Source organism: Ornithorhynchus anatinus, chromosome 4 (assembly GCF_004115215.2).
Source record: "Ornithorhynchus anatinus isolate Pmale09 chromosome 4, mOrnAna1.pri.v4, whole genome shotgun sequence".
Lineage (NCBI taxonomy): Eukaryota > Metazoa > Chordata > Mammalia > Monotremata > Ornithorhynchidae > Ornithorhynchus > Ornithorhynchus anatinus.
This window is the reverse complement of record NC_041731.1, coordinates 34395194-34421058: the sequence shown is the minus strand read 5'-3', so window position 1 is coordinate 34421058 and position 25865 is coordinate 34395194. Positions and strand designations below refer to the sequence as shown.

Genomic DNA, 25865 nt, shown 5'->3' with positions numbered 1-25865 from the left:
GTACTATGGGCTTGGGAGAGTCCAATACAATAATGGAGCTCAGAGTCTTAATCCCCATTTTACAGATGAGGTAACTGAGGTACGGGGAAGTGAACTGACTTGCCCTAGGTCACAAAACAGACAAGGAGCGAAACTGGGATTAGAAGCCAGGCCCTTCTGACTCCCAGACCCATGCTCTATCCACTAGGCCAGGCTGCTTCTCTCGACCAAGACCAAAAAACCACACCTATTTTTTTTCCACTGGACTCTGTCATTCTCACTGTTCTTCTCTTCCTGGCATATCCAGGTCTACTGGCCAACTGCTATTCCATCAGGACTTTAACTCAAAACCCCTGAGAGTGGGCTGATTTAACTCCCCAGATGGATTGGCTCTGGGTGAGAGAGCCACACAAGTTTTCTCTCTGCCTTCTCCTAAACCACCACCTGTTGGAGGTTAGCCACGAACCTGGATCACGGCCCAATCACTGAAATCTGCCCTTGAAGCCACAATGTAAGCTGGTGGGCCTATTATTGGGGCCGTTAGAGGAAATTCTATTTCCCTACTATGGGCTGGGAGCCTTAATAGTGGAAATGCAAACACACTTCTTGTCTATCTACTCGCCTCTAGACTATAAGTTTGCTGTGGGTAGGGAACGTGATTATTTACTGTTGTATTGTACTTTGCCCAGCACTTAGTATAATGCTCTGCTCCATAAATACCATTGAAATGATTAAATCCAGGCCCACTTCTGGTTCTGCATGGACTCAGCTCAACTTATAAGGTTCTGACTTGGACAGAAAGGTAAGGACCTGGAATTGAGGTGAAGGACTCTAGACTCTCCCCTCTTAGACTGTAAGCTCACTGTCGGCAGGGAATGTGTCAATTGTTATATTGTACTCTCCCCAGGACTTAGTTCAGTGCTCTGAACACAGTAAGCGCTCAATAAATACAATTGACTGAGTGAAAGACTGACTCTGAGTCACATCTCCTCTAGGCATGACAAAGCCGGCTTCTGGCTCAGGGGAAAGGAGGCTGTGGGACATTGACCTGAGGATCTGAAAATAGGCAGCGAGCTGGGTCAGTGAGTCTGGTCAATGAGTCCACACCCTAGTCCTTGTATAGGGCTTAGGCTACCTTGTAGCAAGCCTCCCAGAGCCCAATATTTACTCTGCCTGAAGGTGGCTGTTAGAGCTTATGCTCTCTGCGGACCGGGACCTTGAAGACTTAATTACAAGTGCCTTGTACAGTGCTCTGCATGAAGTGAAATCGTGTGGGCGGGGAACGCGTCCGTTATACTGTACTCATCCACATGCTTAGTACGCTGCTCGGCACACAGTAAGCGCTCGACAAATATGACTAAGTGGGATTTTAATAAATGGTATTACAGCTGCTACTACTCAGAATCACTTCCTAGAGTGAGGGAAAGAAAATACTCAAAGGAGATGACCAAGGCCCGTGGCTGCCTTGCCATCAGAGGATTAAGAAGGGCCAGAAATTGGGAAATGTTCCTCTGAGAAGTTTTTGAGGGAACTAGGGGGCTGGTGAGAGTGACCAGAAAGGGGAGGACTGCAGAGTAACTGGGGACAAGTTACAAGGGAGGACCCAGGATGCATCTTCCTCACCCAAACCCGAGTTCGTCCCTCGACTCCCAGGGCCACATCTCCCAAGAAATTCTAGTCTGAGGCTCGCTCAGTCTCACGGTCAGTGGTTGGGGCAAGCAGGGCTTCTGAGTACTGAGTTCCAACCTGACTCCCCTACAGGAGGACAAGAAGCTGTGCTCCTTACTTACCTGGAAATGAATATGTGTCCTCAGGACAATCCCTGGTCTGATCTAAATTGCCAGGGCCACCTAGAGCTGCTTTGGGCCTCAGTAAAAACACTGAGGAGTGTGGCCTAATAGAAACAACATGGGTCTGGGAGCCAGGAGACCTGGGCTCTAATCCAGGCTCTACCAAGTGCCTGCTGAATGACCCTGAGCAAGTTACTTAATTTCACGACTCTGCTTATCTGATTGCATTGCATATATTGTACTGTACTTTCCCAAGCACTTAGTTTAGTGCTCTGCATATAGTAAGCGCTTAACAAATACCACTGAATGAATATATCCCAGTACTCAGAACGGGGCTTGGCACATAGTAAGGGCTTAACAAATGCCACGATTATTATTCTAAGATGAGTTAATACCACTAGAATACACAATTAGATGACTTGATTCCCCTGCTCTGATCCTTTCCTGGCAAGAAACTCCACTGAGGATTCCAACCCAATGAGGGGGGTGGTCAAACTCTCGGTGTTTCCTGAAGAAAGGAGGGTGGGTGAGTTGGTGGAGATGCTCCCAGGGGCTGTGATGGTGTCACTGTGACTCTCCTCCATTTTAAGTAAGGTCCCCGACTTCCTTCCTTCTGGGGCTCGGATATCCCAGCCTTTCTGACAAAGGATCCCGATGCACACCCCAGCTTTGCTTGTTCTCACCTCCTTGAAAGAAACTTTTTGCCCTAAGCACAAGGAACAGGGCTTTAATGTCTCTTTTCAGGTCCCAACCACTGCCTTCTCCCTCCAACTCCCCACAGCCTTCATTCGAGGACGTCTCCCTCCCCAGCCAAAGCACGTCACCCCTTCGGGACAGGTGGGGGACGGCGGGGAAGGGGACAGACCTGTGAAAGCTGCGTTGAGTTTGCCCTTCGCTGGAGGAAGGGCCCAGCTTTGAGCTCGAGACAGCCATTTTGTCAGGTTGAGAGGGAGGAAGGAGCTGGAGGGGGTAGGGGAAGGAACGGAAGAAGGAAGGGGCCGGGTGGGGGCGGCGGGCGAGGCGCGAACGTACCATTGTACACCAATTCGGCAAATTTCAAGCCCAGTCCCTGCTTGATCTTGCGCACTTCCCGATCCATGGTGAATGCCTCAATGTCTAAATGAGCGTGGTACAGGATCGTTCCTGCTGGGGTCTCGTAGATACCTAGCCATTTTTCCAGGCAGGGGGAAAAAGAGAAAAAAGAGAGAAACGCATGAAACCCAAACTGTCAGCAAATGACAAAAAATAATGACTTGTCTGACAAGAGGAATGCTGGTCGAGCCCATTCACTCCCAGCTTGCCGCAAAATGCATCTGTCATTATACTCATGCTGAGGCCAAGACAGTCCACTCCGCACCTTGCGGAGAAAATGTCTAGATTCCCCTCTTTGAAGAGGCCCTCTGACGAGGCTAAATGACAGGGTTTCTGAGCTGCTCCCCCCCTCTCCAGTGCATGCCTACCGGTCTGCGGCTGAAAACCTGTAATTAAATGAGCGATGGCGGAGTGCGGGCCCGGAGAGATGGGGGCCCAAAATATCCCCTTCCCCCCTCAAACGGTAAGGGGAGGAAGGGAAATTAAAAAAAACAAAATGCAAAACAAAACCCCCCCGCCATCAGCTGCGGGGAGAAGGGGGAGGGAGGCGAAGGAAAGGAGAGGCTACCTGGTAGGGACACAAGGTTCGGCGTGGGCTGCTTAGCTCACTTGATTCCCAAACCTCTCTGTCTCCTCTCCCCGCCATCACCTCAGGCCCCTCCTGCCCCTGGAATGGTCACAGATCTCAAGGAAACCACCAAGCAACAAAGTTATCATGGAGTCAAAGTACTCGGATTGCTTTAAGAAACGATACCTCCAAATATGTCACTTCCCCATGAGACTGTAAGCCTCTTGAAGCCAGTCTACCAAAACTCTATTGTATTGTACTCTTCCTAAGGCTCAATACGGTGCTCTGCACACCAGAGGCTCTCAATAAATACTGTTTATTGACTGGTTTCAACTCTGCCTTTAGAACTGTTGCCCCTTCCAGTTGTTTCAAGATAATTTCATAAAGGGACTTGATGCTAAGTGCATAGTCTCACACGCCACAGGTTCTATCGGTAATTCCCCAATAGAATGTCTTCCTCCTTGAGGGCAGGGATCATATCTACTATCACTTCTACAGTCCAGCCCTCACACTCCTCTCCACTGCTAACCTCCTTACTGTGCCTCCTTCTCCCCGTCCCACCGTCGACCCCTGGTCCACGTCCTACCTTTGGCCTGGAATGCCCTCCCTCCTCACATCTGCCAAACTAGCACACTTCCCCCCTTCAAAGCCCTTCTGAAAGCTCACCTCCTCCAGGAGGCCTTCCCAGATTGAGCCCTTTTCCTTTGCTCCTCCTTCCCTCCCCATCGCCCCTACTTCCTCCCTCTGCTCTACCCCCCTGCCCCCCCAACACCTGTGTATATATGTGCACTATATTCTGGGAAAGAAAACCCAGGTAGGAATTATACATAGTCCCCGACCGTCAAAGGGTTCCCAATCTGAGAATATAAGGGGGAAGATGGGACTGGAGACCCTTAGGGCAAGGTGAAACAATAAAGAACTAAGATAGAATAAGGGGACAAATATACAAAATAAAACCAAAAAGCATTAGGGTGGCAGGAGGAGCAGAAATTCAGGCTCCTCCCAGCTCAGCGGATGGTAGACACAATGATGATCTGTTAAACGCTTACTGTGTGTCAAGCACTGTTCTAAGCCTTGGGGGAGATGCAAGCTAATCAGGTTGGACACTGTCCCTTTCCCACATGGGGCTCACAGTCTTAATCTCCAGTTTATAGATGAGGTAACTGAGGCCCAGAGAAGTTTAGTGACTTGTCCAAGTTCACACAGCAGACAAGTGGTGGAGGCAGGATTAGAATCCAGGGCCTTCCGACTCCCAGGCCCGTGCTCTATCCACTAGGCCATTCAACTTGGTCTCTTGCCTCCAGCTGGAAGGTACAATATTCTAACTCTGTAAGATACTCCTCAAGGTAAGTGCATAATTATAAACTCTGACAAGCTGTGAGTTTAATCAGTCATTAACATTTACTGAGTGTCTACTTTGTGTCGAGTACTGTACTAAGCACTTGGAAGAAGGCAATAGTAAGCATCACCTCTGCCCTTATGCTTACGCTTATGCTTGTAATAGGGCAGAGAGACATTAAAATAAATTACGGGTGAGGAGAATCAATCGGTCAATCAATGGTATTTATTGAGTGCTTAGTACACGCAGAGCACTGTACTAAGCACTTGGGAGAGAACAACAGAATTAGCCGACACGTTCCCTTCCCATAACGAGTTTACAGTCTGGGGGGCCGACAGACATATATGTCCATTGTTGGGGGTGGGGGAGTGTTTGCCCAAGTGCTTAGGTGACAGGGAATTGCTGAAGTGACAAGATAGAGGGGAACAGAGTAGACAGATGAAAGATTAATCAGGGAAGGCCTCCTGGAAGAGATGCAGATTCAGAAGGGCCTTGAAGATAGGGGAGACAGTGGTCAACTGGATATGAGGTTGGGAGGGAGTCCCAGGCAGAAACAAGAGGACAGGGGTGGGATAGATGAAATCGAGACAGGATGATTCGGTTGGTTTGAGAAGAATGAAGCAGAGAGACTGCGGAGCCTGGGATGCAGTGTGGGGAGGGTGTGGGCACTCAGTCAGCTGCCTTAAAGCCAATCGAAAGGAGTTTCTGCTTGACACAGAGAGAGAAATGGGGAACCACTGGAGACAGACAACTGACTCCCTGCCTCAGTTTCCCTTCTGTAAAAATACAGGTAAAGCTTTATTATTTTCTGCACTAATGGAGGGGAGAAATAAGTGTAGGTAATGAAAAGAGACAGATACCTCACGACAGGAAGGTGGTTTGCTTGGGCCCTGGTTTGGCTGTGGGATTGGTAGTCTCCAGTCAAGACAAGCTCCCTCAACAACACAAACTCTTGAAACGCTGCCTCGAAGGTGGATGACTAAAAGAGTTCCAAGATGTTCCTCCATCTGAAGTCCACCTTCTTCATTGATCTTCTAATTCCTCACTGTCAGGGCTTTCTGAGTGTTTCTTTTCTCTATTCTTATTTCTCTAGACTGTAAACTCCTTGTGGGCAGGGAATGAGTCTACCAAATGTGTTATATACTCTCCCAAGCGCTTAAAATTGTGCCCTCCACACAGTAATTGCTCAATCATTTCTATTGACTGATTGATTCTTCCTCCCACATGGACCTACCTCCATCTTCCCCTGCTTGGATTTAATTCCTCGAGACTGTAAACTCATTGTGGGCAGGGAATGTCATTGTTTACTGTTGTACTGTTCTTAACCAAGCACGTGGTACACATTACGCGCTCAATAATATGACTGAATTAATTTAATTGGGAGGGTTGAAAGGTGAGATTTTTTTCTCAGACACATGCCCTAGGGAGGAGGCTGAGTGTGTCTAACGACTCCACTGTACTCTCCCAAGTGCTCAGTACAGTGCTCTATATACAGTAAGCGCTTAATAAATACCACTGACTGACCGTGATTGACTGGCCAACCACCTCTATTTGGATGGTCCAGCTGGGTGAGCAGCCACAGTGCCTTGGGCAATATCAACAGAAAACTGCCCTCTGGTTGGGGTTATCGGGGGGAGGAGGAAGGTCGGTGGGTTACGGGAAAACCATCCATCTGTTATAGACTGTAAGCTCATTGTGGACGGGGAATGTGTCTGCTCTTATATTGTACTCTCCCTAGTGCTTAGTACGGTGCCCTGCACAAAGTAGCTCAATAAATACCACTAACTGATTATAAACCCAACATGGAAAAGACTGCTGATATACAAACAGCTTTATAAAAAGGGCAATGCAGAGCCACGGACAAGTTTCCTCCTAGAATTCAACCAAGTCGGCTCGGTCCCTATTATTTTTCAGCCCTCAGAGCAGATAGGCCTGCTGCTTCTACAGCTTTATGTGGACTGCTATTCAATACCTTCGCCATCCTCTGTGGGCAAAGTGGGACGTGACCGCTAGGTCTGGGGTTCAGGCCGTGAGGGGCAACACAGTTAAACAAAACCAAAGCTTAAATAATAGAAAAACTTGTTATTCTCCTCTTCCCTACACCTTTGCTGGATACCTCCCTTTCCATGCCTGTGACCAGATCCACAAACTACCCCTGCGGCAAGAAGTAGCAGCATGGCCTAATAGAAAGTGCACAGGCCTGGGGGTCACAGGACCTGGGTTCTAATCCTAGCTCCACCGCTTGTCTACTGTGTGACCTTAGGCAAGTCACTTGACTTCTCTGTGCCTCGTTTACCTCATCTGTAACCAACCCCCACACGGGACATGGACTGTCCGACCGGATTAGCTTCTATCTATCCCATTGCTTAGTGCAGTGCTTGGATCACAGGAAGCGCTCAGTACATACCACTGACTGTTTATTGATCCAACATCGTAAAAACTGCTGACAGACAGCTTCAGAGGGCTATGTATGCTTTATAGCTCAACCAATATCATTAAAAAAAGCCCAGACATACACTGTAATAGGAACAATACATAGAATTGCAAGGGGAAAAAAACACTCTCTTTTGCATTAAGGCCAAATAATAATAATAGTAATAATAATAATGATAATTATGGCATCTGTTAAGCACTTACTATGTTGCCAAAGGCCAAATGCCAAAGTGCATTCTGCGGAATGACTGATCCAGGTATTCCCAGAGAGTGCTGACTTTACCTAACCTGTACGCTCCTAGATGATGACCGCGGCATTTTTAAGCATTAACTCTGTGCCAAGCACTATACTAAGTGCTGGGGTAGATACAAAATAATCAGGCTGGAGACAGTCCCTGTTCCACCTGGGCCTCACAGTCTAAGTAGAGAAGCAGCGTGGCTCAGTGGAAAGAGCACGGGCTCTGGAGTCAGAGATCATGGGTTCGAATCCCGGCTCGGCCACTTGTCAGCTGTGTGACTTTGGGCAAGTCACTTAATTTCTCGGTGCCTCAGTTACCTCATCTGTAAAATGAGGATTAAGACTGTGAGCCCCACGTGGGACAACCTGATTCCCCTGTGTCTACCCCAGCGCTTAGAACAGTGCTCGGCACATAGTAAGCGCTTAACAAATACCAACATTATTAACGGTACTGAATCCCCATTTTATAGATGAGGAAACTGAACCACAGGGAAATGACTTGTCCGAGGTCACACAGGCAGAGGTGGGATTAGAACCCAGGTCCTCTGACTCTCAAACCCATGCTCCTTCCACTAGTCCATGCTTCTGGGAGGGAGCTATATATTTGGGGATCATCTACTGTCTGGTTTGGCAGTAGTGGCTGAAGTCCTTGGGCAGGGCCAGGGGAAAAGGTTAGTCCATGCTCCAGGCCACACTGGACCCTCTGAGATGGCCTCATGTTCCCAGGAAGAACCTTTAGGACCAAAAGACAGCCCCTTGTAGGAGGAGACTAAAATGGCAAACCAAACCAAGAGCCCTAGCAGAAAAATCCTAATTCTGCTTTCCTACCTTGAGCTCGTTCACTGGGAGAAACCAGAGAGACAACTAGCAAAATCTCAGTTGTTGAGAGGCACACTGGACATTGACACTTTTGCCTAGCTACAGAGCACTTAGCCAAACACCTTGAGCCTGGTATTTGGTAAGTACTCACTGTGTATTATGTCTCTGTTCCACCAGGGGCTCATAATCTATCTTATTCCCATTTCATAGATGAAGAAACTGAAACCCAGAGAGGTGAAGTGCCCTGCCCAAAATCTCACAGCAAACCAGTGGCGGAGTTGGGGTTCAAACCCAGGTCTCCTGACCTCCAATCAATCAGTCATATTTATTGAGCACTTACTATGTGCAGAGCACTATATTATGTGCTTGGAAGAGTACAATATAACAGACACATTCCCTGCCCACAATGAGTTTATAATCTAGAGAAGCTCATGCTCTTTCCACCAACCATGCTATACTGCACTACGCTGATCTCCTGCTTCTGAGAAAACTCATGCAGAGCTTGTGCATCTTCACGCAAGACCAGGAAAGGAGGGAGGGGGCGGGATTATCCCTGTTTCACAGGTGGAGAAGCAGCAATACAAGAAAGGGGATGACTCACCCCGGGCCCATTGCAAATCAGAAAAGAGAGTACCCAGATTTCCCAACTCCCAGTCCAACGTGATTTTCACTGCCTATGAGAAGAAGCAGCCCAGGAGGTACCCCTAGCCTGGGACAGCTGCCAAGAGGCCTGCCGGGGACCTGTCACCCAGTGGGAGGGCAAGCCAAACTTAGTAGAAGCCAGCATGGCATCGCAACATCAGGGACGCCGCTCCTAGAGAGACTTAAAAATAACACCCCCAAACCAACAAAAATCCCAAACTCCCTTCCTATCACTCTGTCTCTCCTCACACACACACACATTAATATTCTTACTTCTTAGAAGATGTTAAAGTTAATTCTGACTGATGAAAAAAAGGCTTGTTTTGGGGCTGCATGGTCTACCATGTTTTCTCCCGTCCTCCCTCGGCTCCCTGCAGGTGATGGAGAGCAGAGATTTCTCTCTCCCGTGTTTCCCTTTATTTTGTTAGTGCTTTTTTTTCCCTCCAATCTGTGACAGAAACGTGAAGCTAAGAGGCTACGGATTCGGGGCTTTTGACAGTCGGAATACGAACCACTGCGCAAAAGGGAGGAGATGACAGCTGAGGTTTTGGAGTCACCACAGAGGAGACAACAGACATCTTTAAAGTGACACTTGCAGCGTCTCCAAGTGTCTATTTTCATCTCTCCGTGTTTACAGGAAAAAGACAGAGGTGTCAGCACTCCTGACTGGAGGAGCTTCAATCACACCATAATTATGGTTGAGAAGGGGGCTGAGAAAGGGGAGGGGGTGAAGGAGGGGAAGGAGTAGAGTGGACAGGAAAAGAGGGGTTGGGAGACAGCTGCTGCTGCTTAAATTTTCTAATTTGTAACTGCTACTGTCAGTTTACCTTGAATTGAGCAATTTAGCGGTATTGACTGTGATCTACCAATTCAAGAGGGATCAATGTAGGGGTATTTTCTGCTCTCTCCGTCTCCCCTTGCTCTCTGGTGCTCAGGGCTCTGCCACCAACCTGGGCCTTTTGCTAAGAGGCTATGCCAATGTGGCTGCGGGGGAGACCAGCAAGACCCTGGGATGGGCATGGGAAGACCCTGGGGTGGGCATGGGGCTGCTGGGGGAGGGAGGGAGTCGGTATTTCTGTTTCCTGATTTGGCATGGGTTTCTGGGCCTTTCCTTCCCTCAGACAGGGGATGGGTGCACCGTGGATGGAGTTGCCATGACAATGTAGACAAGCTGTGCCCGGCCACTGCAATGATCTTACTGGGCTGGTAGCGGGAGGGTAGCCCAGAACTAGCCAGGCCCCATTTTTAGGGGCCAAGTGAGCTGCTGCAAAGAATCACATTAAGGGGAAGATATTGTTCCCTCTGCCAGCTCAATAGGGGTCTTCAGTGTGGCTAAGGGGAGGGGTCCTGAGGCCTGCCTAGTCATCCCGAGCCCACAGAGTCTGGGGACAGCTAAGAACACTAGGTGTTGGGGAGGGTGAGGAAGGTTCTGCTTCTCACCGGCTTTGACTGAAGAGAATCCTAGGAAGGAATGAGGCAAAATCCTGGCTCAGACCTCAGGAATGGAAGTCTCCTTGCTTCCTCCTTCCTACCCACCTCACACCAGGAATGACAAACCCTGAGACCTTTGGGGAAAATGAAGAGGGCAGATCAGAGGACCCATCAGTAGAAGAGCCCAGCAGCTGTGGAATCCGACAACCAAGAAAGCCTTCAAAATAGCCCTGGGCTGGCTAAGTGTGTTGGAAAAAGCCAGGGAGGATTGGATTGAGCAGCCTCAGCTCTCCATCTCCTGGTGGTAAAACGGTGGGAACCTTGTGAGAAAGCAAAGGAGGGAGACAGAGAGCAATGGAGAGCGGGAGAGGGGCAAGGAGATAGTCCTCAGGAAGGAGAGAGAGGTAGAGAGCAGAGGGAGAGAGAAAGAGAGAGACAAGAGAGAGCTGGAGCTCCTATTCCTTCTCATCTCCTCCTTTCCTCCCCACTCCCAGCCCACACTGGACAGACCTCTGGTCAGTCTCCCACCCCAGTCCTCACACCTCCTCTCCAAAGCTCGCCCTCCCTCCCGCAAAGCCACCAACACTGCTGCCATCTCGAGCGAATGAACAGGGCCGCTGATGCCTCTCCTTCCCTGCTCCCTACCCCCTCTCCCTCCCACCATTATTAGTCTTTAACGAATTTCAATTACAAGGTTTGTAAAATCAATACAAATGAATTTTTCTCCCTTTTTCTCGCACTTCAAGGTCTGGACATTAGTTTCCCAGGCACTGTCCTCCATGTAATTGACGATTAACCAGTTTCTCCTATTACCTTACACTTAAATAAAAGCTCTTCATGGCTGGAACAGGAACAGCCACGTGAATTTATCATCTCGCTTGCACTCCCATCACATCAGCTAATTATCTTGGGGACAATTCAGAAAAACAGAAGGAAACATTCACTCCCCTCATATAAAATTTGCCTCTCCCTGTACCCCTGCTCCCTCCTGCCCTCAGCCGTTTGGATGCATCGTTTTCCTAACGTCTAGATTTGTTCCTTCTCTTCATTTTCACAAAAATGAAATTCTCCGGTCCCACCTTTGGCTTTCCCCACTGTCTCCTGTGGCAAAGTTTCCAGGGAATACTGGGTAAGTGGAGCCCCTCCTTTCCCTCTCTACAGAGGTTCCATCTCTCGTTTGTGCAGAGACAATTGGGGGATTTGTTGAGCACTGTGCCAAACACTGGAGCAGGTACAAGATAATCAGATTGGGCACTGTCCTACATGGGGCTCACCCACGGAACCAGCCATAGAATAATCACTGTCACCAGCCAAACCTGCCCACTGTGGCCTCTTGAACCTGACTCGGTTCAACTGTAAACTCACTGTGGCAGGGAACCAACTCTGTTATACTGTACTCTCCCAAGCCCTTACTACAACACTCTGCACACAGTAAGCACTAAATAAACATGACTGATAGTTAGGCAGTCAGAGCTGGCCACTGATCTGGCTAGTTGGAAGAGAAGGGCAGCCACAGCGGCTCTCAGGAGGGATGTTAAGATTATAGACCCCAACTCTGGACCAGACAGACACCCACTGCCTAACTGATTATAAAGGCAGAGAATTCCCCTTTGGGGAATTTTCCAATACTCAATTTCCCTCTCCTTCCCCGCCTCTCATTATTTAAAAGCAGCAATACTCCAAAAAGCTAGCAAAATAAAAGGCATCAACAGAGAAGCAGCAGGATTGGGAATCAGGAGAACTGGGTCCTAACCCCTGCTCTACCACTGGCCTGCTGTGTGACCTCAGGCAAGTCACATAACTTTTCTGTGGTTGAGTTTCCTCATCCGAAAAATTAGAATAAAATATCCATTTTCCCTCTCCCTTAGATCGTGAGCCCCCTGTGGGACATGGACGGTGTCCGATCTGATGATCTTGTATCAATCCCAGCCCTTAGAACATTCCTTCACTCACAGCCCACTGCTTAACCAATACCACAATCAGTATTATAAGCAACTCCCTCTTTCTGAGGGGCTAAGGAGAAGACCCCAGACATCAAGGCTCTGAGCCCCAGAATTCTTTCCTCAGAAGAGACTGAGCTAGAAGCTCCTTCGCACAATGATCTGGCTCTTCCCTGCTCCATTCCCCAAAAAATCAAAATTCAAAAAGGCTGCCACTCTCCCACCTTGCGACCTTAGGCAAATCCCTGTATCCTTTCATGGCATGGGTCTCCAAGGACAATTTATCTACATAACTGAGCCCCTCAAATTCTGTATGCACTTGAGAAGAAAAGAATAATAAAGTGACACATTCCCTGCCTACAAGGAGTTCACACTCAAGGTAATTCAGGCCAAAGTGAATTTTTCAGGGCCGGAGCTATCCAAATAATTTTCAAGTATAAACACAGCCAGAGACTCCGTTTCCCCAAGTAAAATGGGGATCAACACTGCTCCCCTAAAATTACTAGGGAAAATGGAAGTCTAAATCACAAAGTGCTTGTGGGATTTCCCACAGCCATCAACACATTTCACTATCCTTATGATATCCCTGAGGCAGAGGCAGAAATGACTCTGTCCAGTCTGTGAGTGACTCACCCAAAGTCTCTCATCCAGTAAGTCAATCAAACCATGAATCAAAGGAATTTACCGAGTGCTTATTGCGTGCAGAGCACTGTACTAAGTGCTTGGGAGAATACAGTACAACAGAGTTGGTAAACATAATCCCGGTTTACGGGGAGCTTCCCCTCTCAGAGTGGCACCTGGAGAGTTTCCAGTCCTCTACCAGACTCGGCTATGGGAGGGAGAGTCAAGCAGAGGCCTGTCCATTCCATTCCTAGCTTGGGCAGTGGCTAGCGAGTAAAATGCCATCTGCTACAAGTCAAAACTCCCCTGTCTTAAGCAGCAGTGACACACCTCCCTCTCTCCAACCACTGGCCTTTCCTCCATCCTAGGTCACAGACAAATCTCCCCTGGGCAGGGTAGGGGCACTGGATGCTCACTGCAGTAATGGGTCTTTAAGATCTCCCCTTGTCTTTAAAATCTCCCTTGCTTCCTTCTTAGCATCCCAGATAGAAGGGATAAAGATTTCCCAAGACTCCGGTAAAATCAACAAAACAGCATGGCCTAATGGAAAGAGCATGGGCCTGGGAGTCAGAGGACCTGGGTTCTAATCCGGGCTCTCTGCCACTTGTCCGCTGTGTGAGCTTGGATTTAGTCGCCTAACTTTTCCATCCCTCGGTTACGTCATCTGTAAAATTCAACAGTATTTATTGAGTGCTTACTTTGTGCAAAGCACTCTACTAAGCACTTGGGAGAGTACAATACACCATGACGATGTGTATACATCTATAATTCTATTTATTTATATTGAGGTATGTATACTTGATGATGTGTATACGTTTATAATTCTATTTATTTATATTGATGCTACTGATGCCTGTTTACTTTTTTTGATGCCTGTCCCCCTTTCTACACTGTGGGCAGGGATTGTCTCTGTTGCTGAACTGTACTTTCCAAGGGCTTAGTACAGTGCTCTGCGCACAGTAAGCGCTCAATAAATATGACTGAATGAATCAACAGACTCATTCCCTGCCCACAACGAGTTTACAGTCTAGAGGGATTACAACGGGGATCAAGACTGTGAGCTCTCACAATTGGATTAGCTCCAATTGGATTATCTTGTATCTACCCCAGTGCTTAGTACAATGCCTGGCCCATAGTAAGTAATTAACAAAAACCGTTAAAAACCAAAAACAACAACAAAAGGGCAGCTATGCCAGGGTACTGTGAGCTCCATCTCAATAGTCACTGGAAAGGAGATGAAAATCTTTAATGTTTCCTTTGAGCAGAGCGAGGAGGGAGGCAGAGTAGGGAAGTACAATATTTTGCTGTTCACTGTTATCAAAATATTTGCTACAAAGGGCAGGCTTACACAAAGGGGCATTTAATCAGATGTTAATGGGAGGAAAACAAAGAAGGGAGAGGATGAAAGGGAGGAGCAGCTAATTAGTTGTATTGCCCTCCAGCTCTGCATTGGGGAGGACTTCCCTTGAGATTTTCAATTAAGCCGTTTTAGGGAACAATGGATTACCCAGGAAAACTGCTCAAATTCTGTTCACTCAGAGAGTTCCCCTGAAACCCAGCCCGAACGTGCAAATTCGGTAACTTTTTCCCTGTCTAAAAAGGAATGGTTGGGCTGGACGTGAGTCACTTTCTTCGTTGGAGGATCCTAAATGTAAGGATATGGGGTATGGAGATGGTGGTGGAGGAAGGGAAGCAAGAGGGTTAGGAAAACATCAGTACCTATTATTGTTGTTGGGGATTATTTGTTTGGCTTAATGTAAATTTAAAACGCAAATTTAAATGTAATTTGGACTCTTCTTTTAATATCTGGATTGCTGCACAACTCCAACCATCCTCAAAGTGGAATGATAAAAGTTATTCTAGGAGGACATGCCACCCTAACCCCCAGGAATCCCTGGATAGCTTCATACAGCTGATAGCTCAGTAGTTTTGGGGTGATTGATGCCATGAGAATGATGTGCCTTGATATAAAGCTTTACTTAACAGCTGTGCTTTACAGCTTGGGCAGGGCTGCATCAGCCCATAGGGACACTGGCAAAATTTGGATGGGCTAGTGACCAGGTGGGCTAGTGTCCAGGTGGGCTGCTTTGGGCCTCACCAACTGGTGTTTGGTTCTAAGGGGGACAGAACTTGCTAGGAGCCTGGGGAAGGGGCAGCAGGGTCTAGGGAGTGTTTAGTGCTAGCTAAGAAAGGAGCTAGTTTAGCATGTGATGAGATTTGAGCCCTGATACCTTCTGCCTGATATTGGGCAAGCTACTTAGCCTCCCGGTGCCCCAATTTCCCAATCTATAAAACGGAGATGATAATTCTTGCCCTTCCCTACCTCACGGGGATGTTGTGAGGACAATATGTGATAACTAACATGAGTTTTGAAAAAAAATAAAAGCTCTACGGATTTAGAGATATTATTGTTTCTAATCACTTCCTCACGGTTCGGCAGGGGGAGGTGGGCTGGGAAGGTGAGGAACGGAAATGGAGGACTGAAGGAATTCTTGGTCCAGCCCTGAAATGAAGGTACTTAACTCCTCGATAAAATTTCCAGGGCGGCTCTGGGAAACTCTGAACCGACAGGCAGGATTCTCAGGTTACTCTCCAATCCCTTCCCGTTGCTCAGACTGCCAGATCTCCCAGCAACTCTTGGGGTTTGGCGCTAACCCAGGGGGCGAAGCTCCACTCTCCAGCCAAACCATATGGGCCCCGTCAGTGTCCCCCTCGCTCAAGCATCTCCCAACTACTGGGTCCTCAGGACTGCTGATTTCAGGTGCGAGGAAAGCCTGTCATAAATGTCATGCCTGAGTCTTCTTCTCTGCTTGGTAAAGCCCTGGATGTCCCAACAAGACAAGTGGAATATTACTGGGGGGTGCCAGGAGCCACGTGGGCATGGGGCCTATGCCACACTGCCCACAAGAACTTGCAGAGGAGAGCAGAAGTGGGCAGGGGCAGGACCCCAACCTCTGTCAGGTGGGTACTAGGAGGAGGGCAGCTTAGCTGTAGGACTTCACTGCTAGCCTTCCATAATCAATCAATCAATGGTTTTACCGTTCGTTTACAGAGCACTTGGGAGAGTACAATATCAACAGAATTAGCTGATATGTTCCCTAACCATAGTGAGCTCACAGACTAGAGGGGGACACAGACATTAACATGTGGCACCTCCCCCGGCTTTCCATCCTAATTTTACTCCAACAGGCTTGATTTGCATTCAGCATTTCTCCTAGACTAGCATGGCCAAGGGGACTGACCGGTAAAGTATTTTCCTCTTCAGAGCTTGACCCATCTCGGGCAGCCCAGCGGGCATAACCAGGCAGCCAATACAACCCTGGGGTCCATCTTCTCTCTTCCAAACCCGAACTAGGTTGGAGCACCAGGTAAAAGCCTTCTCGAAAGGACTCTGACCCCTACCCTTTGATTTTGCCCTCCATGTTAGCCCAGTTCTAGACCAGTGCAGCCCAGTCAACGGGTCCAGAGAAAGGGGCTGGGGCCCATAATGCAATTAGCATTAGCGATGCGGAACAGGGGCTGTGAATTAGCCAGTTGAATGAAATCCCTAATGACCAAGAAATTGCCCCCTTTCTGCCTTTTCACTGTGACATGAAAAGGACTCTGCTCCCTCCCTCCCCAAAACGGAGCTGCTCAGTCCGTGACAGCCACGCCCCAGATGGAAACCAGACCCCCAACAATGACCAGGCACCCTTGGTTTCTCCGCCTTGATTAGTAACTGCACCTCTGGCTCTGATCTCATTCCTCACCACAGCTTCTTTCCCTTCCCACCCCAAGAACCTCCCAAGATTAGAGGCCTTCCCCAAAAACCCTCTTTTCCCGGGCTCCCTCTGTCTTCTGCCTTCTGCGTCGTCAGGGCACTTGGCTCTGGACTTTTGGTTATTTGGTATTCACTTTATCCTCAGATCTACAGCACCTGTGCACACAGCTTTAAATTATATATCTTAAATTACTTATTTATATAAATGTCTGTCTCCCCCTCTAGATTGTAAACTCGTTGCGGGCAGGGAACATGTCTGCAAACTGTTGTGCTGTACTCTCCCGAGTGTTAAGTACAGTGCTCTGCACATAGGACATGCTTAAGAGAAACAGCATAGCCTAGTGGAAAAAGCACAGGCCGGGGAGTCAGAGGTCAAGGGTTCTAATCCCGGCTCCGCCACTTACCTGCTATATGATCTTGGCCAAGTCACTTCACTTCTCTGTAACTCAGTTCCCTCATCTGAAAAATGGGGATTCAATACCCGTGCTCCCTCCTTTTCAGAATGTGAACCCCATATAGGATCTGATTATCTTGTATCTACCCACTTAGTACAGTGTTTGGCACATAGTAAGTGCTTAACAAATACCACGATGATTATTAATATTGCCAATAATAATAATAATAATGATAAATACCACTGATGATAGCCAAGATGATAAGAACCTTGTCCCTACCTCTTTTCCCCTGAAATAGCCTTATCACCTCCCTTCTCCTCTCTGGTCTCTCTCTGATAGAGAGGCAGCCTGGCCTAGTGGATAGAGCATGAACTGGATGTCAGAACACCTGGGTTCTAATCCAGGCTCCACCACTTACCTGCTCTGGGAGGCCTAAGGCAAATCACTTAACTTCTCTATGCTTCAATTTCATCATCCTACTTAGATTGTGAAGCAGCGTGGCTCAGTGGAAAGAGCACGGGCTTTGGAGTCAGGGCTCATGAGTTCGAATCCCAGCTCTGCCACTTGTCGGCTGTGTGACTGTGGGCAAGTCACTTAACTTCTCTGGGCCTCAGTTCCCTCATCTGTAAAATGGGGATTAAGACTGTGAGCCCCACGTGGGACAACCTGATTCCCCTATGTCTACCCCAGCGCTTAGAACAGTGCTCGGCACATAGTAAGCACTTAACAAATACCAACATTATTATTGTGAGCCTCATGTGGACCAGGGATTGCATCTGACCTGATTATTTTGTATCTACCCCAAGGCTTAGTACAGTGTTTTACACAACATAACAAACACTACGTGCACTTAATTTCTCTGTGCCTCAGTTCCCTCATTTGCAAAGTGGTGATTCAATATCTGTTCTCCCTCCTACTTAGAATGTGAGCCTCTTGTGGGACCTGATTTTCTTGTATCTACCCCAGTGATCAGTATAGTGCCTGGCATATAGTGAGGGCTTAACAAATGCCATTTAAAAAAAAAAAGAGCGAGATCTCTGGCTGGGTCCAAGCACCCCAGACACCCTAGGGGCAGACCCAACCTGCGTTAGGGACAAGGAGGATTTGCAGGAAGCTTCCTCACCTCTGGACTTCATCCCAATAAATCTGTTCTCCACAATGTCGATGCGCCCAACTCCGTGCTTGCCACTGTAGGAAAACAGAAAAGAAGAGGTCAGGCTTGGGGTACCATACCCCTCAAATTCCCAGGATGCTCTTTAAAGAGAAGAAGAGATGCGGTGGTGATGAAGTGACCCCAACCCCAACAACTTGGCTGTCGCCACTCATCACAAGCTGTAGGCTGTGGGTTTGAGCCCCAGCGGTGGGTTCTGGCAGGGGAATCCAGTGCCAGTCGGGGCCTGAGGACGCCTGGCAGGCCTGGTCTCCTCTTTCCCGTCCCCATCCCAAAAGGAACTGGCCAGGAAATGAGCTGAGAAATATGACTAATACGGTTAAAATCAAAGCCCTCAATCCCCAGAAGGTCAAGCAAAGACACATTTCGCGGCCGGTTTCCTGGTCCCTCCGTGAGAGAAGGCTCCCGCTCGGAGACTTACCAATCAAAAGGCCCGGAAGAGTGGAGATCTCCAGCAAAACAAAAGAAAGAGAGCAGAACACCTGAGCTCAAGCAACCCAAGGGGGCCCAAGAACTCACTGAGGGTTCTAGGCAAGGTGACTCGTCTTTCTGAGTGTAAGTTCACTATGTGCAGGGAATTGTACTGTACTCTCTTAGTAAGCTGCTCTGCACATAGTAAGCGCTCAATTACTACCACTGATTGACTGATTGACAGTTTCCAAGGTCAAGATGACCTACCAAAGGTTTGTGCAATCCCGTCCGCTTGTGACATGGTGACTGGGCATGGCTGAATGTGGGATCCAGGCCTCCTGACTCCTCATCACCCAGACGTGAGGCTCTTGCCTGGCTTCCGCTCACCTCGGACCTCATTTCTCAGGGGGATGGGCGTGCGGAGCCCCAAGCAGGAGCAGTGGGGAGGGAGCCTTCTGGTGCAGAAAGACAACCGGCAGAACTTACGCGACTTCATTCAGGTAAACGAAGAGGTCCAGGGCTGTGCGGCGGTTGGTGCCGTCCTTCACGTTGGTCACCTGCACCGGAACACCTGGGGAGGAACGGGCAGGGTTGGGCAGCGAGACGGACACGGACGAGAGGTGGGAGGAGAGGGGAGGGAGAGACGGGTTCGTCTGGCCCTCCTTCATTGTCCCTCTTAACATCACCCGGAACACATTAAATAGACGTGACAGATATGGACTCTAAATAACTTCTTAAAAGAGCATGTGCGGGCTGTGGCACTGGAGGAAAAAGGGGCGAGAGAGGCCCGGGAATGAAAGAGAAAAGGCCATAAAAACGGTCCCCCACCACCCTCCTCCTCTTTTCCCCTTATACATTTAGGGGCTGTGAAATTGCAACCAGGCCCTTAACTAATTGAATTTCACGCTCTGCCATTGTCTTATCCCGAAGCACCTTCTGTCCCACCAGTTACCGGTGCAGGCTCCCAGCCAGCCACCCAATGGCAGAGGCTGGGCTGCTTTGGAAGTGCGGACGGGAGCGCGCACACACACATACACGTATGAACACACACACACACCCCCAAAGAGCAGTGGGGCAAACCCCTGCACACGTTTCCAGCGATCCGCCAGATGAGGGTTCTAGGACTCTGCCAATGGCAGGCCAGACTTGAGGGAATGTCAGGGGGCTTCATGAATGAATTATTACACCTCTAAAAAGAGAGCCAGGGGAGGGAGGGCAGTGATGGAGGTGGTGGTTGGAGGGTGAAGGTGGGGGGCGGGTGGGGAGGGGGCGAGCCGGGAGGGTGGGTAAGGAGGCTGACTTTGAATAGAGAGAGGCATTTTCTTTAGCAGTGTGAAATGAGCAATAAATGTATTAGGAGGCTGACAAGGGGGCTGTAACTGCGACAAAGAAAAGCTGTTCAAAGTTGGACTCTAATCTCCCTTCCATCTGCCCTTCTCATTACCATTTAGCGAGCTATCAGTTGCCAATCCGCTCTCAATAGCCGTCTTTTGAGTCTTTATTACGGAGGCGCCCGCTAGCGTGACTACACTGAAGGGTCTGTCAGCATTTCCATTCTTAACCCCCATTTCCAGGGGTTTTATAACTCGGTTGTAAATTGCTATTAAATGTAAGTCTGGGCAATAATGAACCCTAAAGCCCTTCTCACCAACTCCCCCCTTCTCCTTTCTCTCCCTGGCTCCCTTTCTATTATCATCTTAGCCGGGGCATTGGACGGGATCCACCCGGCGGAGGGCGGACATTGTTGGGCCCGTTGTTGGAGAAAGCTGCTTATCCTTTAAAATAGTTAATAATTAGATTAAAACTTCAAATAAATTAACTAGGTGATGAATGGGGAATAGCCAGGGGAGGGCTGCTTTTTGCTGCCGCTTTTTCTTTCCCCCCGGCGCGCCCCAAGACATTAAAATGGATCGACTCTCTTCCCTGGGTCTGGATGAGTCAAGGCCCCAGCATGGAGACAGCTCCAGCGGGTTTCCACGTTGCTTACGTGGAGGAGATGGGAGTCTGAGGTAGCTGGGAAACGGCCTTCGCTGTGTCCACCCGGCTGGCGAGCCGCCCTTTAGGGCGGGAAGCTCGCTGTGGGCAGGCGTCTTGTCTACTGACTCTGTTGTGCTGTACTCTTCCAAGAGCTTAGCAGAGTGCTGTGCACACGGTAAGCCCTCAATAAACAGCAGTGATTGATTGATAGTTCAAACGTTTCATTCATTCATTCAACCATATATATTGAGCTCTTACTGTGTGCAGAGCACTGTACTAAGCACTTGGGAGAGTACAATACAACAATAAACAGACACATTCCCTGCCCATGGCAAGCTTACAGTCTAGAGGCGGGAGACAGAGTTCAATACAAATAAAGTACAGATCTATACATAAGCGCTGTGGGGCTAGGATGGGGGAAGAACAAAGGAAGTAAATCAGGACAACGCAGAGGGAAAGGGAGAAGAGGAAAGGGGAGCTTGGTCTGGGAAGGCCTCTTGGAGATGTGTCTTCAATAGGCTACTCAGGAGGTCCTCGGTCCCCATCCTGTGCCCCCGAAGCTTCTCTGAGGGTAGGGGGAATAATGGGGTGTGGGACCCCTGATAAATCCAGAAGGAGAACTCAAACACCACTTAGAGGGGGCAGAGTACACTGGAACGCTAAACAACTCGCACTTACAAACTAAAAAGTCTCAACTGTTACCTAAAGCCTTGATTTGCTCCCTTTATTCAACCCCCCCGCCCAACCCCACGGCATTTATGTACATATCTGTAATATTATTTACTTTAACGTCTGCCTTCCCCTCTAGACTGTAAGCTTGTCGTGGGCAGGAAATGTGTCTGTCATACTGTTATACTGTATTGGAGAATAAAAAAAATAAATGGTGGCATTTGTGAAGCGCTTACTTTGTGCAAAGCACCGTTCTAAGCGCTGGGGGATACAAGGTGATCAGGTTGTCCCTCGTGGGGCTCACAGTTTTAATCCCCATTTTACAGTTGAGGTAACTCAGTGGAAAGAGCCCAGGCTTGGGAGTCAGAGGTCATGGGCTTGAAACCCGGCTCTGCCACTTGTCAGCTGTGTGACTATGGGCAAGTCACTTAACTTCTCTGTGCCTCAGTTACCTCATCTGTAAAATGGGGATTACGACTGTGAGCCTCATGAGGGACAACCTGATTACCCTGTATCTAATCCAGCGCTTAGAACAGTGCTCTGCACATAGTAAGCACTTAACAAATACCAACATTATTATTAACTGAGGCACAGAAAAGTGAAGTGACTTGCCCAAAGTCACACAGCTGGCAAGTGGCGGAGCTGGGATTAGAACCCACGACCTCTGACTCCCAAGCCCGGGTTCTCGACACTGAGTGGAAAGAGCACGGGCCTGGGAGTAGGAGGTTTTGGTTCTAATCCCAGCTCTGCCACTTGCCAGCTGTGTGACTTCCCTGTGTTTCAGTCTCCTCATCTGTAAAAAATGGGGATTAAATCCTACTCCTTCCTACCTAGACTATGAGCCCCATGTGGGATAGGTACTGTGTCCAAATTGATAATCTTGTAGATATCCCAGCGCTTAGAACAGTTCTTGGCACAAAGTGAGTTCTTAACAACCATAATTATTATTATTACTACTCTCCCAAGCGCTCAGTACAATGCTCTGCCACAGTAAGCGCTCAAATATGACTGACTCACTGAGTAAAGCAGTGGACATTAGCAGAGCTAACCCTCCTTCCAACTTTGGAGGAGGGCTCCTGGTTCTCTCTGAAGTGCCATGAGTAGAACTAGAATCACGGGTTGATAGGCCCTTTTTTAAGGCATCCATCACTCTCGGGGAGGTTCTTAGTTGCCCCGGCCCAGATCTGGATTTCTCTGAATTCTTTGGTGTGGAGCAGGGTCCTCAAAACAGGATCATACACTCTATCCACATCAGAATGTGCTGAGAAACACGGTAGATGATCCTACCTCTAATCCTAAACGTTGTGCTTATGTGTCCAGGTGCTTAATACAGTGCTTTGCTCTCAAAAGTCACTCAGTAAATACCACTACTATTATATATCAGAGACTATGGGTGATTTGGCCAGGGGATCGGGTTAGCATTTAACAGTCCAAATGCTCTTACCCCAAGAGAGGAGAGAAAGCTAATAGGTCTTAAGAAAGCAGTGTTGCTTAGCGGATAGAGCACGGGCCTAGGAGTCACAAGGACCTGGGTTCTAATGCTGGGTCGGCCCTTGTCCGCTGTGTGCCTTTGGACAAGTCACTTGGTTTCTCCGTACCTTAGTAACCTCCTCTGTAAAATGGGGATTAGGGCTGTAAATCTCACGTGGGAAATGGACCATGTTCAACTTGATTTCCTTATATCTACCGCAGCGCTTAGAACAGTGCCTGGCGCAGAGTAAGCACTTAAGAAATACAATAAAATAAAGAAAGGTGGGGTAACCAGGAACTGATGTCTTTGGCTCAGGGAAGAGTGTAAAGTTTAGGGCCTAAGAGAAGATATTAAAGCTCCCCTCTTGCTGCTTCTCTTCTACCTGTCCAAAGCCAGGGGAGGAGACTGTCCTCTGGCCTGTCCCTGTTTAGAAAGGTCTAATGGGCCTAGAGATAAAGACCATCAGTTTTTGTTTTTTAAAACGGTATTTCTTAAGTGTTTACCATGGGCACTGTACTAAGCACTAGGGCAGATAAAATTAAACAGATGGACACAGTCTCTGTCCCTCATGGGGCTTCCAGTCTTAATCCCCAGATGAGGAAACTGAGGCACAGAGAAGGGAATTGACATGTCCAAGGTCACACAGCAGATAAGTGGCAGAGCCAGGATTAGAACCCATGTCCTCTGCCTCCCAGGCCCGTGCTCTATCCGCTAGGCCAGGAGCATTAAGGTTGGAAGTCGGTCCCAAGTCCCTCTTAATCTGCCAGAAAATGGAAGACATAAGAGCTCCTTCTTGGCACGTTTTCCCATGTTTCCCATCTATATCTTATCCTCCCACTCAGTGTGCCCAGGCTCCAGACTGGACATCCGGGTAGAGCTCACCCACTTCTAAGCCGAGAATGAGAGAAGCCTGCAGTGACTCAGAGCCTCCGGTCAAAGTCATCTGATATTCCGGACAGCGGCGCTCGATCCAGGGAGAAGAACAGCCTCAAGATAGGAGAGGACCAGGGGCCAGAGAAAACCCTCCCCCTGCTTTGGACTTACCTTTCTTGAATTCAATCTCCAGGACATCTGGGCTATTTGGAGCCTTCAAGGGGTCTTGGGTCTTGGTGTAGAGCCCAGCGGGGGCCTGGTTCTGAAAAGGAAGGGAAAGGAAGTTAATGGACCAAAGAGGGCTGCCATTTCTATCCATCGCGCCTCTTCTGTGCACCAAGGCACCCATCCCAACTGGAGGGATCCAAGATGTCTCTTTCCGCCTAGCTTGTTGATATAGGGTAGGAAGGCAACCACCCACCTGAAGAGCTGAACCGGATGCCCGTCCACCGGGGTTAAACTGGAAGCCCACCTTCCGGGGCTCAACGGGACACCCACCTGCTAGACCCAACCATCCTCCACTCCTCTTTCCCACCACTGGCCGGGAGCGCCGGCCCTCAAGGCTGGCACCAGCCAAAGTTTCCCCCAACCTGCAGCCGGGCGCTGCCATCACAAAGGAGTGTGCCGGGCTCTCCGGGAGCCTGGAAACAAAGGGCTAAAGAAATCAGACAATTTTTCCCCTCAACTTGATCTCATCTTTTTCTTCGACGCCCCCACAGCTGGAGATGGAATAGCTGTGGAGGAACAAGTCAGGCAGGAAAAAGTGTGACTTTGGAGGGGAGAGGCACGCACGTACTTCCCGGGAGAGCGAGCGAGAGAGGGAGACACACACGCAGACGCTGAGAATTGGGGTTTATTCTGCACTGACCGAAAAGCTAATGACTAACCGTGACCCCAGCAGGTGCTCTGGCAGGCTGGGCTTTTCCACAGTGTCCCCGAGGTTAATACAGCCAGGGGAAAATAGAGGAACAAAGCAAAAACCCATTTGAAAACACATCAACCTTTATGTATATTTTTTCCGGACTTATAGTAAAGAGGCCTCTTATCTCTTTTAAACCGTGGCAACAGCTTAGGCGGCTCGCTGGAAACACGCTCTCGCAATTAGCTTACGCCTCGGGACGCACCGGTGGCCAGATCTGGAAAGCAGGATGGCCGAGTCTCTCCATCCAGAGAAGTGGCTGGTGGGCCACCTTCCAGCTCCCCCTACCCCTGCCGACAGGGGGTGGGTGGAAGGGTGGGGTGAGGCGGCCCTCTCCTCTATTTCCCCACCAAATCCGAAGTTATCATCATCATAATTATTATTAAGCATAATGACGATAATAATTGTGGTATTCGTTAAGCGCTTACTTTGCAGCAAGGACTGTACTAAGCACCAGGGTAGATACAAGATCACTGTATTCTGCAGATAAGGGAAGTGAGGCACAGAGAAGTGACTTACCCAAGGTCACATGGCAGACAAATGGCCGAGCTGGCACCAGGGGGAATCCTCTGGCTCCCAGGACTGTGCTCTTTCCACTAGGCCACGCTGCTTCTCCAGAGACAGGGGTGCCCTCCTCTCTCAGCTGGCTGCGTCCCTCTAATTAATATTCCAAGGGAGCTTTCTGAGCTCTCTTCACTTTAGACCAGACACTGACCAGTGGGCAGAAGTCACTTTGACCGGAGGTTGTCCCGTCAGCTTCATCCTTCCTTAGAAGGTCCACCGGGCCAGAGGTCAAACACCCTTGAGGGCCAGGAAACCGTGTCTAGTTCCCACCTGTGTATTCTTTGCCAGAATATTATACAATGCTCTGCACACAGTAAGTACTTAATAAGTTCTATTACAATTAGACGCCCCACCCTGTCCCACATCTACCATTGGCTTAAGACCCTGGAGCTCAACTCCCACCTCCCTGGGTCCGGAGGACAGGGAGGGATGAAATAAATTTCCAGGCCCTTTGCTCCACCCCAAACTCCCCAAGCATGTGAAGCGCTGGAGGCATCAGCTGACTGGAAGTATAACCAGCCACTGCAGCTGGGCTTGCAAAAGAGAAGATTCCCTGGAGCAGCCTGGAGTGCCCATCCATCTCCCCACAACCCCCCGGGTCTCCATCCATCTCCCCACAACTCCCTGGGTCCCTAACTCTCCCATTTCTACTTTGCGGAGGGCAGTTCTCAGAGGAAGGGGTCTAGAAGGACACATGCGATGAGGGGGCAGATGAGACAGCAGGAAGAAGGACTCTCTTTTGTGTCCCGCTGTAAACCCTACC

The 25865-nt window shown here is 49.0% G+C and overlaps 1 protein-coding gene across 2 annotated transcripts in view; it reads right to left on the bottom strand.

Moving 5' to 3' along the window:
• The window catches only part of ASS1 (argininosuccinate synthase 1), an 87897-nt gene that overhangs the window by 11038 nt on the left and 50994 nt on the right, over window positions 1-25865 (bottom strand). For both annotated transcript variants that reach the window (XM_029062792.2, XM_029062794.2), the window contains 4 exons: window positions 23791-23881; window positions 19116-19200; window positions 18171-18235; window positions 2802-2933 (listed from right to left, as the gene is read on the bottom strand). In XM_029062792.2, the coding sequence (XP_028918625.1) occupies window positions 2802-2933; window positions 18171-18235; window positions 19116-19200; window positions 23791-23881 (373 nt within the window). The remainder of the gene's footprint in view (window positions 1-2801; window positions 2934-18170; window positions 18236-19115; window positions 19201-23790; window positions 23882-25865) is intronic.